The 16406-nt window shown below is 34.1% G+C and overlaps 1 protein-coding gene across 3 annotated transcripts in view; it reads right to left on the reverse strand.

Moving 5' to 3' along the window:
• The window catches only part of Mipol1 (mirror-image polydactyly 1), a 320856-nt gene that overhangs the window by 211492 nt on the left and 92958 nt on the right, over positions 1–16406 (reverse strand). For all 3 annotated transcript variants that reach the window (XM_013012202.1, XM_013012201.1, XM_013012203.1), the window contains 2 exons: positions 9712–9745; positions 9282–9452 (listed from right to left, as the gene is read on the reverse strand). In XM_013012202.1, the coding sequence (XP_012867656.1) occupies positions 9282–9452; positions 9712–9745 (205 nt within the window). The remainder of the gene's footprint in view (positions 1–9281; positions 9453–9711; positions 9746–16406) is intronic.

Consider the following 16406-nt stretch of genomic DNA (forward strand, 5'->3'; position numbering starts at 1 on the left):
AGTCGTGGGGCCTGAACTCTGGGCTTGGGCGCTGTCCCTCAGGCTAGCGCTCTACCACTTGAGCCACAGCGCCACTTCCGGCTTTTTTTCTTTTTTGCTTATGTGGTGCTGGGGAATCGAACCCAGGGCCTCATGCATGCAAGGCAAGCACTCTACCACTGAACCACCTTCCCAGCCCCCCAAAGATAGATTTTTATTGTATCACAATGCAAGACTTTATTACAGGAATAAAATCACTATATCAATGAAACACAAAATTCTAAAAACAGATCCACAAAAACCCATCCATGTAAGTTACAAGGTTTCCATGGAAATTCATGGGGGAATGTGAATAGGCACACAGTTTTTAAGTATATAGTGCTGTGTCAAGACAACTGGACATGTATATGAACAAAATGACATTTCTTGACCATACAGAACCAATGTGAAACAGATCAAGATCTAAATGTGACATTGTTAAGAGTAGGCAAACATTGTTAAGAGTAGGGCTGGGAAGGTGGCTCAGTGGTAGAGCGCTTGGCTTGCATGCATGAGGCCCTGGGTTCCATTCCTCAGCACCACATAAGCAAAAAGAAAAAAGCCGGAAGTGGCACTGTGGCTCAAGTGGAAGAGCGCTAGCCTTGAGCTGAAGAGCTAAGGGACAGCGCCCAGGCCCAGAGTTCAGGCCCCACGACCAGCTCCCCCCCCCAAAAAAAAAAGAGTAGGCAAACAGCCAGGCATGAGTGTGGAAGACTAAACTACATTTGAGACACTGCAAATGTAACAAGCACCCTGGGCTTATGATTGACAATAAAATCTTCTACAGGGCCCCACATCCAGGCAACCTGTGCTGTGTACATGCCTTAATCTCCTTGAGCAGTTGAAAAGAAAATATGCACAAAAGAAAACTTTTACTTCCACAGTACTTGTTTCTATTAATTTCTTTTTGTTTGTTATGTAGACCTTTCCCAAAAAACAGTAGGTTCCCAACTACTACTATTTTTGTACTACCAGTAAACCTAAAAACCTCAAATGTTCCACATTGCTAGGGAATGAAGTCTAAATTCCTTATAAATGGTATCTTAATTAGTTGTGATGGAGAAGGCAGACAAGTGAGCAACATGCCAAAGCACATTGAAGTGTAAGGGATAACACTGCTTAAAGGTAAAAAGTAACAGATTAATGTACTTTCCACATGTTGCTAAATTGTCTTTCTAGAATATTTTTTATTATATTATTGGATTCTTCTTCCTCTTTCTCCTCCTCCTCCTCTCCTCTTTTGTTCAAGTCTAGTACTCTACCAGTTTGAACCACATCTCCATTTCTGTTTTTTTCTGGTGGTTAATTGGAGTTAAGAGTCTCATGGACTTTCCTGCCTGGGCTGGCTTTGAAACTCAATCCTCAAATTCATTCTTCTTATTTGGTTTATTTCTTCATTTTGCAGGACCTAATTACTGGGGTTCTTTGGTATAGTCTTGTGTCTTATAAGAAGGAGGAATCTGACTAGCAAAAATTTTTTTTTATTTCTCCCTATCTCCTTTATTTATTTTTATTGTGAAAATACCATTACAGAGGGGTTACAATTACATGGGCAAGGTAATGAGTACATTTCTTATCAAGCATTGTTGCCTCCTCCTTTGTTTCCCCTTCCCATCCCTTCCCATCTCCCAACCCCCCCCAACCCCCCCCCCCCCGCTCAGCAAAATGTTTTGCTGAGTTTTGTTGCTGTTGTTTTAACTCCCTGAAGATTATTTTTGGGTTCTTCCATGTCTTTTGTATTTTTCCACTTTAGACATATTTTTTCTGTAAGTTAAAATTATCTTTGTTTTCTTTTTAATATTAGCATACATTTATTATATGAGAGCGTGGAGATTGCTTTGTGACATTTTCACACATGGATACAATGCATTCCAATCAATCTCACCCTCTTTATGATTCTCCCTTTCCTTCTTCCCTCCTTTCTTAAAACGATTGCACTTTTCTGTTTTCATATACAGCCAAGATAATTTTAAGAAATATTTCAACAATTATATTGACCTAAAGTCGAAAAATTAAAAGAGTTCATGTTAAATTTAGATATTTGAAAGGATACATTCCTAAAAGGTACTGATAAGATTTTCTAGTGTTCAGATAACAGACCGCAATATTTGATCAGCCTGTATGTACTAAGAAGAAATTATACAATACACAAAAAAGAAAGAATCCCAGGGAAAGCTAAAAAATAAAAACGGTAAGAAATTTTACCTGGGAAAGAAAGTAGTGTTAGCTCCTGCTTTACCTTCTTGTACTCTGATGCTAAAAGTTTCTGGCCTGCACGTTCCTTTCACACTTTTTGTGAACTAATCATGTTCAAGCCTGAACATAATTCATGTCTCATTCTTAGCTGCAGATAAGAATGAACTTAATCCAAGAGTCACAAAATATTATTCATCATGTGTCACATCAATTTCAAATACCCCTGTACATAGAGAATTTACCACTTTCTTCCTTCAATTCCTGCACTGGAAGTCTTTAGGACAAGGATGTTACCTCAGTGTTCTGAATATGTTTTACTTTGCTGAGCCCATAGCTCAACTGAGCTAGCTAGCCCCAATATATCAATTCCCATTTTCAAAATTAACTTATTTAGGTGCCAAGAGGGGTTCACCCTTAACTAATACTCCAGCTGTCCACTGGGGTCTAATCAGTGAGTGTTTATATAAAATTATCCACTAACTACTAGGAACAACGAGTCCTGTTTAAAGTAGTTTCCGACTGTTCAAATAGAATAAATGAGACCTAGGAAACTTGAGAGAGATTTATTTCCTTCACAGTTCTGGAGGCTGAAAATCCAAGATTGGGCAAAAACATATTTTTTTATTCTAATAAGGGCCTTAAATTGAGTCACAGTGTAGTAGAAAAGTGAAAGGGCAAGCAGGCACATGTGAAAAAGATGACATGGTGAGAAACAAAGCAGAAGAGTTGAAGGAGCCAAACCTCATCTATAACAAACTACTCTTGTTTTAACTAGTCTAGTCCCAAGATAGAATTAACTTACTTTCACAAGATAGTATTAATCTGTTCCTGAGGCTATCTTTTTTGTAACAATTAAAAAGAAAAAAACAACCATCACTCACTAAACCCCACTTTCCAATAGTGCCATACTAAGGAATTAAACTTCAACATGAGCTCTATCGGGAAGAAAGCCTACTTAAACCAAATAAAACAAGCTTAGTGCTGATAATAGGTCTTGCCCATCTGTAAGTAAAAAAATAAACCTACAAGTGGCCTAAATATTGTCAGTCTCTAGGAAAGTAGAGTTATTGCTACTTTCAGTAAGGTTAGCCCTCAAAGCTAAAAATCTCTACCAACTCTGAACAGCTCTATAATTCCTTTGTTGCATACTCATGTGTGACTTGGGTCCAATTGTGCCCTAAGCCTAGCTAGCATGTCTTAAACATGACTGGTAGCCAAGATATCTGAATATCTTTGATGTAATCTATCTGAAATTTATACTAGTACCAATGTCTAGAGATTAACCAAAGATGGCTAGACAGCTAAACTGAAAATTAGCCATAGATAAGATCTCATTTGAGTTGTCAACTTCTATAAAAATTAAAATTCTATGCTTCTATGAACATCCATCCACTTAAAATCTTAAATGATTTATTTGTATGGTACTATAGTTTGGTTGTGGTTTGAGGTAGTTTGACTTCCAGTGTGGCAGTATTGAAGGTGGCAAAACCTATAAGAGATGGGACCAAATAGAAGGTAGGTAGTTCATTGATAAAGCTGCTATCAGAGTAGATTATTGTATTTCCCAAAAACACTGTGAATATTTTTTGGGAACAGCTTGTTTTAAAAGAGTAAGGCTGGTATTAGTATCTCTCTAACTTCTTGTCTCACCATGTGATCTCTTCCATATTCCCACCACAGTAATATCATCTGCCACCACTGTGATAACATGTTCTATGAGACCTCATACGATACTAAAAGGATCAGGCTGTCTAACCCTGGACTTTCAGCTTACAAAAGTATGAGCTAATAAATGTATTTTCTTTATAGAAAGTATTCACCCTTGGGCTGGGAATATGGGTTAGTAGTAGAATACTTGTCTTGCATGCATGAAGTCCTGGATTCAAATTCTCAGTACCATATAAACAGAAAAAGGTGGAAGTGGTGTTGTGGTTCAAGTGATAGAGTGCTGGCCTTGTGCAAAAGAAGGTCAAGCCCTAGGACTGGCAAGGAAGCAAGCAAGCAAGCAGGAAAGCAAGCAAGAAAGAGAGAAAGAAAGAAAGAGAGAGAGAAAGAAAGAAAGAAAGAAAGAAAGCAAGAAAGAAAGAGAAAGAGAGAAAGAAAGAAAGAGAAAGGGGGGAGGGAGGGAGGGAGAGAGGAAGGAAGGAGGGAAGGAAGGAAGGAAGGAAGGAAGGAAGGAAGGAAGGAAGGAAGGAAGAAAGAGAGAAAGAAAGAAAGAGAAAGGGGGGAGGGAGGGAGGGAGAGAGGAAGGAAGGAAGGAAGGAAGGAAGGAAGGAAGGAAGGAAGGAAGGAAGGAAGGAAGGGACGGAGGGAGGGAGGGTGGGAGGGAGGAAGAGAGAAAAAAGAAAGAGAATGAGAAAAAGAGATAGAGAAAAGAAAGAGAGAGAGAAGGAAGGAAGGAAGGAAGGAAAGAAAGAAAGAAAAAGAGAGAAAGTATTCAGCCTCAGAAATTTTGTTATAGCAATGGGAAAGAGTAGTACATGTAGAATGCTAAAATGAAAGATCCAAGAAAAGGGTCTGAAGAAATGAAGTTCCCAGTTTTATCCTCTAATTCCCAGTATTTATACAAGTTGAATAAAGTATTTAAGCATGAATGACTCAAACTTGATTTTAGGGATGATGCATTATATTCACAAGCTGTTTTGATAAATGGTAACCCCTTTGTATAACTACTTAAAATAATAAAAAAGGAATTATAATTTATTTACTTAATTTTTTGCTGGTCCTAGGGCTTGAACTCAGGGCCTGGGCACTGTCCCTGTGCCTCTCTGTGCTCAAGGCTAGTGATTTACCACTTGAGCCAGAATGCCACTTCTGGCTTTTTTTTGAGTAGTTTATTGGAGATAATAGTCTCAAGGACTTTCCTGCCTTGGCTGGCTTTGAACTGCAATTCTCAGATATCAGGATCCTGAGTAGCTAAGATAACAGCTATGAGCCACTGGTGCCTGGCTAAGAATTATAATTTCAACAGAATTATTTTTAAAAAATTATAGCTGAATTAAAAAATATTTTAGTATCTGTATAGAATGAGAATAGTTTTCGTGGTATTTTACAGGATATGTACTATAGCTAGAAATTCTATGATACTGAATAATAGCTTTAAAATTAAGGTTAAATCTTTTTGGTATTCTTTCCATAACCAAAGTTTCCATCTAATTGTGAGAAAAATATTGAATAAACCCAAATTTAGAGATATTTTACAACAATCTGAGCAGCACTCCTCAAAACTGTCAAGGTCAGAGGAGAAAGTAGGGAAGAAAAAGAAAAATAAATTATCACAGACCAAAGGAGATGAGATAGACAGGACAGTGAGTGAAATGCAGTGAAATGGGTTCAAGATTGGTGCATTAATGAAAAACTCATAAAACATGAATGACGTGAAAATGAATTAATACTATTATGAATATTGGTTTCCTAATTTTAGCAAACACTAACATTGATGCAAGATGGCAAAGGGGGAGGGGAATGAAAGTGGGTAAAGGATATGTGGGAGTTCCCATAGGTACTCTGCTATCTTTGAAACTCTCCTGTAATTTACAACTTTTGCAAAACAAAAAAGTTATTTTGGTAAAGCAAATTTAAAAAGTCTTTAACCAGAAATATAAGAGTAATTCAGAAGTTTGAACATATGGGAATTTGTGGCATAAAATCAAAATGAATTCTGCTTGTGTCTCAGGCTTTACAAACATGTTAATCAAAACACAACATCAACAATTGCTTCTCAATAAAATAAAAATATACTAAAATAGCAGATCATATCTATTCATATATAAAGACTTGTTGGCAAATATCACCAAATACTGATTTGTCTTTTTTTTTTTACAACATAAGAAGCAGTGAGGAAATGAAAGAGGAAGAAATGTGTGTCAGTGAATAACCAATCATGTTATGTTTATTTTTATTTAACTTATAGTAACTGATAAAAATCTAATGTGTGAATTAATACTAATTTCAATTATTTCCAAGCACAAACAAATTGTTTTAGCTATTTCTTCAACACTATAGCAAATCATCTAAAATGAAACACACTAGGTAGGGAAAAAGATAAAAAAAAAACCAGAAGCCAATTTTACAAGTATCTTCATTTTTTCTCTCTTTCCTTTTTTTTTCCCCCTCAAAGCTAGTTCTACCACTTGAGACACATCTCCATTTCTGTTTTTTTTTGTTTGCTGCTTTTTTTGGGGGGGATGGTTAACTGGAGATAAGAGTCTCATGGATAAGAGTCTCATGCTGGCTTCAAACCTCAGTTTTCAGATCTCAGCATCCTGAGTAGCTAGGATTACAGGTGTGAGCCACTGGCACTTTCTTTTTTCATTTTTAATCTAAAGACAAATGTCAAGCCTCCACATCTAGATAGAATGCTTTATCTAAGAACAAGAATTTCAGATTCAACACAAAACTCATCTGCATAAAGGCAGCAGAGAGTTGTTGATGCAATAATGAGTTGAGTGGCTAAGATCTTGAAGACAGAATGACTGGAGAAGTGATTTAAAAGATCTCAGTCTTCCTCCTCAAATCATGGAAAATTTTCCAAACTGTAGGTATGGAAAAGGGGCTGATAAAGCAGGTTTGGATTAATCAAGCTTGTCTTGCTGAAGGACAAGCTTTTGAAGTTATGCAGAGATGACATGAAAAATTTGAAGAGCAGTGAAGTTTTCCAGTTTCTTAATGTTGAGACAATACAGGAACACTCACGAATACTCAGCTTTCAGACTGGGAAGCCTTACTCAATGTATATGGATGAATCAATCATGTGTACACCAAGACTTACCAAAAATGCCACACAGTCTTTGTAGCTAATAGCAGTTTGGACAGTTACCAAAATGAATTCATTGGAAATAGTTTGTGAATTAGTAGATGAAATAAACAATGAGTTAAGCAATAACTTGGAACAGAGCAGAAAAGATGTGAATTAGTACTGAAGATGCTGTCTTTTAATAATGATATATACTAAAAACACAACTAAAAACGAAAGAATCAAAGGAAAAAGGAGAGCATACATTATAAATGCAGGAGCGCTGCTGCATATTGAAGTGACTGAGGACATGCAAAAATAGTATTGAAGTTGAAATGTTGTTTAAATAAAGATAAATATTTAAAAATAAAAGACAAAAGGTAAAAAGGTAGAGGATACAGTATAAATGCAGATAGGCTGCTACTTGGCAAAATGACAGAAGACGTGCATACATTTTCTCTCTATGTGTGTGTGTGTGCATTGTTTGTTTGCATTGTATGTGTGTGTGTGTGTCCTAGGGCATGAATTCATGGTCTGGGCCTGTCCCTGAGCTTTTGTGCTCAAGGTTAGTGTTCTACCACTTGAGCCATAGATCCATTTCTGGCTTTTTGCTGGTTAATTAGAGATAGACTCACAGATTTTTCCTGCTTGGGCTAGCTTTGAACCTGGATCCTCAAATCTCAGCCTCTTAAGTAACTAGGTGTGATACAATGGTGCCCAGCTATAATTTCTCTTTTTGATTAGGGTCAAGAGAAATGTTTAAAGAGAAAGGAGAAGAGTTAAGATTGTCCAGAGGGGAGAATGGCTGGACTAATGAATAGCAAGAAGATTGCCAGGCATCAATAAAGGCCTGCTTAGAGACAGTGACATGAATTTAAGGTAAATTCAGTCAACAACTTTGTATGCTACTTCTCTACCGTGTAAAGTTGTAAAGGTACAGAATAGATAGGAATATGAATTTAGCCTTTGGTTTTACAATGTATGTTTTCAGAGGAAAACATAGGAATAAAACCATAGTTTCAGCCCTCATAAAACTATAGTTTCTGTAGCAAGTCTTCTACAAAAGTGATTCGTTTAAAAAAAGATCATTTATTTTGTAGCTTTTTGTTCTTTTTTTTCCAGCCAGGGCTGAGGACTGAACCCAGGGCCTTGCGAGCACCCGGTGGGCACCTTTCCGCTGGGCTAAACCCCCAGCCCCAGATAAGTTCATTTTTATAACAAGTTTTGTTTTACTAAGAAATAATGATACATTAGGTTTTACAGAAAACCAGATAAAAAGGATAAGAGAAATGAATCATATATAAAAGTGATAATTATTGTGGGTCATGGAATCTAAGCTACACAAGGAGAATAATGAAAATGAAGGATAGGTAAGAACCGTAGAAACAGGTACCACCAGAATAGGGAAACTGCTGCAATGAGTTCTAGAGCAAATGAACTAGAAAGATAGTAGGAAGAGGTCAAAAGGGGGATGTTTGAAATTGAGATTGGTAATGACCAAATGCAGGATATAACCATAAAGTAGATGGCAGAAGTAGTGTGTGGCATGCAATGAATAAAGGAAAGTCTAGAAACAAGAGGCTAGTATTGAAAGGACCACTTACATAGGCATTATGACATGAGTAGCTTGAAAAGAGAGAATGACCAAGAAAGACACTAGAACTTTTATGAAGGGGTGTAACACACAATTGTGTAAATGACTGCAACAAACACATACAGGGAGCAGTCTGATGCTGGAAATGTTTAGGGAAGACAAGGAACAATGATCTAAAACGATGACTGAGGAATTACCCCCTAGGCCCAATGATTTAATTGGTGTGGAAGAAACACAACTACCACTGGGAAGAACTGTAGTGGAACCAGTAGCCTCAGGGAAGAAATTATGTTTGAGTTAGAGTATGAAGTTGTAAGAAATATGCAGAAAAGAATATACTAATAATTTGAGCTATTTATCAATGTTTATTATTCACAAAGCATTGGGAACAAAAAACAGTAATAAAAACATAGTAATAAAACCATAGTTTCAGCCCTCATAAAACTATAGTCTCTGCAGCAAGTCTCCCTCGAAAGTGATTACTTTAAAAAAATTTCATTTTTATGACAAGTTTTGTTTTACTAAGAAATAATGGTGCATTAGCTTTTATAGAGAGGGTGCGTATTTTGAAAAAGTGGCATTAGGAAATATGCAAATATTTTAATATATCAACTCAACATGGAATTAATTATATGGTTTAAAGTGATGTAAATTAAGACTGAGTAAAAGTTACCTTTTCATGGTTTAAAAAAGAGGGTAGAAGGGTAAATAAATGCTTTTACAAATACATGCAGTTACCTGAGACAAAGCAGCATCTCGTTCTTCTATCACTGCATTCATTTCTTCTGCAGTTATTCTCTTTTTACATTCCTTGGTCTTGTAGATTCTATCCACAATTATAGCTCCATTCTTCTGAATAGCGATCCCTGTGTCTGCGTTGTTTATTCTGTTCAGTAATTCCTGTAATGTCTACCAACACCATTATATGTTAGTCAGACATGAGGTTTTAATATATTTTATTTAATATAGGGTTTTAATTAATAGGCACATGTGAATTGTAAATTGACTGAGTGAAGTTATTGAATTTTCATATTGCAGCAAAGATGTACATTATTAGTGTGTCAATTCTTCTTTTTCCCACATCTTAGTTCTTGAAACCCACTCAATTGAACTTAAGCCTCTAAGATATAAGACTGACATCAAGAAATCTCCTCAGAGAATGGCTTACCATGTCATTTTCTTCAGGGTTAATATTTTCTAGCCTAGAAAAAAGGGACACAGAAAGCCTGATCAGTAGCATTTCCTTAGTGCAGCAAAATGAGTTCGCTTTTTAAATCTTTAGAACCTCAAGTAATTTCATTCGACTAGTCTTTAGAGTCAACCATGACACTGAACATATTAAAGTGCCACCTGCTCGACTCCATCTTTCAATAATGCTCTATATCTTCTGCACTGACTTCAGACTGTTAAGTTATTAATGTTTACTGCTATATATGACTACAAGGATCAATTGTTCATATGTGCTTAGATGAAGAAAGTTCCCCAGTGATAGAAGTACTCATTCTCATCATTATATTTATTCCAGGACTTTCAATTATTGTCAGAAACAGTATTTTCTTCTCTCTTTCTCTCTTATTTTTGGATGTCATCACAAGTAAAACAAGGCAAGTATTTTTATTTCAAAGTTTAACTGTTCCCTCAAAAGCAATAAGAAATAATTACAGTAAATTTAACCTAAAAATCTCTTGCTGCTATTTGCTAAAACAAATATGCTATACAGCGAGGCTGGCCAAATTAAACCATTTTCTAAGATGTGCTATTTTCTCTTTTTAAAATAATATATAGAGTCTTTAAATTCAAAGATAATGTGTTCTTCAAAGTTACTTTTGTCTTATAAAGGCTACAGAGTTTACTCAAACACTTAATACTGATGAACTGACGGATTCTATTAGCAGAAAAGTAGTAAATGATGTATCTTAAAACAGCAATATAACTTAGATAACCATGAAATTACATAAATTAAAAGAAAATCTGTAATCTGTATTAGTAAAAAATGATTTAGATTTTAGAATTTCAATGATTTTAAACTTGTACTACAAGTTTTGTATAATTCTTATAAAATTTTAGTACAATTCCAATTTACTGTCTCCTAAAAGTCTCTTAATCACATACACACAATTTCTGTACTCCTCTGAGTTAATACCACAAAAAGAGGAGAAATCATAATAAAAGATATTTGATAACTGTGCTATATAAGATTGTTGCAAACTTATCAACTGGATGAAATTGCTACACTCATAGACGTCATTTTAAAACACATCATCTTATTAGGAAAAAAATATCAAAAGCTACCTCTATGTATACTTATATACTATAAAATTCAACAAAAGAGAGTAATTCTGAATTATATTTGTTTCTAAACTACTAATATTTTCTTAGATTCACATTTCAAAAAGTGCAAATATTCTCTTCTTTTTACATTTTTTTCTTCAAAATAAATCAAGTTTCAGAAATGCCTGCTTAATAGAAGCTGGTTCTACAAAAATTCTGAAGACAATTATTTTTTTCAGTAAATTGAGTAAAATAATCTATTCTACAGCAGAAAAGCACAATGAAGCTCTTGTCTTTCTTTACTGCTACAAATTAATTGTAAAAAAATAGTAATATTTATCAAGTTATTAGTTGTTTGATTTTCAGAAAACTCATATATGGGGTGCTATTATTAAAATGTTATGACTTTTCAGGTGAAATCAGACTAACAGCTAATGACGGCAGTTCCTCAAACCCAATCTAAATATTAGAAATTCACAATTGCTATATTAAATTTAATAATATTTAGGATGTTAACAGATACCTGAAAATTAAATATTTAGATGTGTGAATTACTGAAAATCTTTTAAAAATTGAGCAACTAAGGTAATAAGCCACCATATTTAGTTTCAAAAACTTATATGTAAACAAGAAGAAAATAATAGCATAGGTAGTTTACCTAATTGCAAATTCCAAACAATCTACAATAAAATGTATTGAATTTCTATATAATGTTTATAAATTATGTTTGAGCACTGTAATATGAAAAATAGTTTAAGGAGAAAGAGATGAAGGGTTTAAATGTTGTAAATTAACACCTCCCAAAAAGAATGGGTTGAGAAAACTATAGTTAGTATAATATTAAAGCTCCCTGCTATCAAGTAAAAATTTTAAATCAAAATTAAATTTTCTTATCAAAATCCCAACTAGGCTCCAAATGCATGAATTTAGCATTCATGGATTTAAATGGTTTGTGCAACTGCTCCTAAAAATAAGCAATATAAAATGACTTATCATTTGCTAATAGTTGAATTTGAACCATTTTCCATGAGTCTCCTGTGCTCCTCTGACATGCAGAACATGAATGAACGAAGTCAAACACTTTGCATTTTGAGAGCATTTTGGCTCTCAATCTGGCTTTATTATTAATCTTTATAATCAACACAAAAAAAGGTTAAGATTTGAACATTTTCACAGGCACTTGTAACTTTCAATATAAACTCAAATTAGAAGGAGAAAAAGCTGATAGTTATAATTCTCTATTTGTCTTTCTTTAAAAATCTCAGGCTGAAGTGGGGGATGGTGCAGTTCTTGCTTGTAATCTTAGTACTTAGGAGTGTGAAGTCAAAGCCAGTCTGGGATACACATAGAGTGTAAATAGCCACTGCTACATTGCAAGAAAGTGTGTATAATAATAAATTGTTAAACAAAAGTAATTATAAGTCTCAAAATATAGTGATTCAAGGAATGATTACTGATTTTATTTCAATTAGATTGTAGAGAGAAGAGATCAACTAGTAGAAATTTTTAGATTTGCCTTTGGTCTCAGATATAGTTACTAAACTTTGCCTTTGTTATGCAGAAAACAAATACACATGTGGCCCTATTCTAATGAAATTTCAATTACAAAAAAAGTGGCAGGCTGGATTTTTACCACAGATTTCTAGTTTGTCCATCCTTGATACAGAATATTGGAATATGAGACCAGATTTTTTAAAAATTTAATACACTATCAGTGCTAATATAGGTATTTGAGACAATTTTTACACATACCATTCATTATACAAAGAATAAGAATAAAAATAATTTTCAGAAAAGTAAATTCAGACCTTCAATAAATACACCATTTACTGTATCACTGAAAATAATACATGAACCAGATGTCCTACCTTTTCAAAGAAACAATTTAAGCAAATATATAACACCTCCAATTTTCTACATAAAATGACTGAAGGGTACTATAAGCATGCATAATTGTGAGTGTTTACTGGCTTAAGTAAAAGTTAAAATAATGGTTGGTATTATATCAAATATAGCTGAAATCTATAAATGATATTAATCTAAGGTAGACAAGTAGACACAATAATCTCAATATTCTTCTAAAACTGTAATGTCTGTTATAGTCTAATGTTATAGTCTAATGTCTTATAATCTAATGATAATTAGTAAGATTTTTGCTGAAGTACATGTCTATGGACTCAAGTTTCCATTGATTTCCTATACCATGCATTCTAGGTGAAAAGACTCATGCATAAAATGTCACATTTCTTGATTTCCCTCTAAATCAGTCAATATCACTTTTTTTTTCTTTGTGAAACTACAGCTTCTTCAATAGAAAGAACATTGACATCAAATGATAAGGAACAATTGATTACCTAATCAAAAGAGTTTGACATGTTGGCTTTTCTTCTCATTTCTGTTTTATAGTCTACTAAAAACCATGAAAAATATAATCATCTTAGAAATTTCAATGTACATATCAAAATATAAATTAGTGCATGTATAGGTCACTTTAACTTTCATTTAAATCTGAGTTATTTTTACTGTTTTTCAAAGTTTTGGATAAAAGCCAAGAAAGAAATATTGAGAGCTGGGAAGGTGGCTCAGTGGTAGAGTGCCTGCCTCACATGCATGAGGCCCTGGGTTCAATTCCCCAGCACCACATAAGCAGAAAAATCCAGAAGTGGCGCTGTGGCTCAAGTGGTCGGACATTAGCCTTGAACTGAAGAGCTGAGGGACAGCGCCCAGGCCCAGAGTTCAAGCACCATGACACACACACACACAAATACTGAGAAGAAAGAAAGAAAGAAAGAAAAACAAAGAAAGAGAGAAAGAGATAAAAAGAGAACAGGATGAAAGGAATAAAGAAGAAAGAGGAAGGAAGGAAGGAAGGAAAAAGGGAAGAGAAGGAAGGAAAAGGGGAAGGAAGGAAAGAAGGAAGGGCAGAAACTAGAGTTTCAAGAGGCAAGGGAAAGCAGAGGAGCAGAATAAATCAAGACAAACATAATAGAAACACAAAGTATATCAAATGTAGAAAAAAAGATGGGAGGAAAAAGTATGATAAAAGGAATTTGAATATCATAGGAAGCACCTAATAATTTAAAAAAGATGTGAAGTAATTTATACAATTTCATGATATACTCACCTGAAAATATGTCTTTAAGTCAATAACAACTTAGTTATAAATATATTCTGTCTAATTATGGATTTAATCAAAATGCATTCTTAAAGGTTCAGAACTGGGCTGAGAATGTGGCTTAGTGGTAGAGTGCTTGCCTAGTATGTACAAGGTCCGAGGTTTGATTCCTCAGTACCACAGAAACAAAAAAATAATAATTAAAATAAAAGGTTCAGAACCTAGACTAAGCTGGGGAGGAAGGAATTTCTGTAGTACTATCTGACTACAACAATATACTATTTTAATTTTATTTTTTGGCTAATGTATTTGCGTGGTATGTAAGGTCAATTCTGATCCCTACCCACATGTATTCCTAGACTGTAATATAGAAGGACTCTCATATTAACCAATACTTCCTTATATCAATTAACCAACACTTCTTTTTATCAATTAACATTGCCTTAAGTATTTGTGTCATTATTTAGATGATGTTCCTAATTAAATCTCAACCATAATTCTGTGACTCCAACAACTAGCATTTTCTTTATACATAGTATAGATTCAATAAATATTTATTAAATGGATTAATGAATTAAAAGAAACAGCTCAAGATTGTTTTTCCTTTTCTCCCATTTCCAATGCTCCCTTAACACTTGAACAAATGAAAAGGCCTCTGCCTCAAGGAATATTGATTTCAATACTGTAATAAAATGTATAACAAATAACTATAAAATTTCAATTTAGATATACTAAATTTGAGTTCCAGGGAAAATCTGAGGTAGATATTCCAACAATGTTGCTTGATTGACTTTGAGTCTTTAGTCAAATATTCAAAAGCTTCAAGTTTTTTCATTCATAAGGCATACATATACCTTACTTAAAAAAAAAAGTTGGGATAATGTTCAAAAACAGATTTGTGAACAAAATGGGCAATCAAGCTAGGTAAAATAAATCTATGCCCATAACAATACTATGGAAGTATGTGGCAGCTGATGATATTACTGCAAATCCTCAAGGAAGAGTTTTAAAGTTTAAACATTTATTCAGATATACCATTTGTACTTCTTTGTAGCATATAGGACATCTGTTGTTGTTGTTGTTGGCTGTGGGTCCTGAACTGAGGGCCTGGGCGCTGTCCCTCAGCTCTTTAGCTCAACGCTAGTGCTCTACCACTTGAGCCACAGCGCCACAACGGCTTTTTCTGTTTATGTGGTGCTGAGAAATCAAACCCAGAGCCTCATGCATGCTAGAAAAGCACTCTACCACTGAGCCACCTTCCCAGCCCCCTTATAGGACAATTTTTTGGATGTATAAATAAGAGCAATATCAACTTCATCTCCCCAAATATTAATCATTATCATGTGTTTAAAATTTTAATAGATGAGTCACTGAACTTTAAAAAAAATAAGTACTTTACAAACTATGTGTAAAATCACTTGATTCTACAAAGGATTTTTGCAGATATAAATAAACTAGTAATTAAAATCTATATGCAAAGGCAAAGTACTAAAATAGCCAAAACAATACTACATTAAAGAAACAAAATTGAAAGACTGTCATCTGATTTCAAGATTTAATATGACCAAGACTGTGTAACACTGACAAAAGAATAGACATCTATTTCAGTAAAACAGAAACTTACTTTCGACAAAAATTCAAAAGGAATCTAATAGAGAAATGATAGCCCATTCAAAAAATAGAATAAATGAATGTCCATATGTAAAAGAATAAAAGAACTTCACATATACTTCACAACTTTTATAAAAATTAAAGAATTATATGTAAAATAGAATTATAACTTCTAGAAGAATACATGGGAGAAAATCCATGTGCCTTCTTACGTGGTGAAGTTTCACAATTCATATTAAAAACACAATCCATGAATGAACAACAATTTGAGTTTTATCAAAATTTAAAATTTTTGTTCTGCCAAATGTACTGTTAAGAGACGTAAAAACACTACAAAACAATAAAATCACAACATAAACTAGAAGAAAATAGTCATAAACAATGTATGATTAAAACCATAAATCCCTCTGTACATCTATAATAAAGATAGAGTAAATAATTTTTTTTAAAAAGCTAGGGCTGGGAATGTGTCTTACTGATATAGTGCTTGCCTAGCATGCATAAAGCCCTGGGTTCAATTCCTCCATACACATAAACAGAAAAGCTGGAAGTGGTACTGTGGTTTAAGTGATAGAGTGCTAGCCTTGAAAAAAAGAAACTCAGGAACAGTGCCCAGGTCCTGATTTCAAGCCCAAGCACTGGCCAAAAAAAAAAAAAAAAAGAAAGAAAGAAAGAAAAAGAAAGCCAAGGGACAAATCTCAGGCTGAGCTCAAGTTTCAATGCTGGTACAGTAAAATAACACAATAAAAAAACAGAATATAAATAACTTTTTTAAACAATAAGAAAAATATTATTTTAAAATTGGTATTGAATATCTGCATAAAAATTTTCCTGAAAATATGTAGATAGCAGACATAAAAATGATG

Source organism: Dipodomys ordii, unplaced genomic scaffold (genome assembly GCF_000151885.1).
Source record: "Dipodomys ordii isolate 6190 unplaced genomic scaffold, Dord_2.0 Scaffold16, whole genome shotgun sequence".
Classification (NCBI taxonomy): domain Eukaryota; kingdom Metazoa; phylum Chordata; class Mammalia; order Rodentia; family Heteromyidae; genus Dipodomys; species Dipodomys ordii.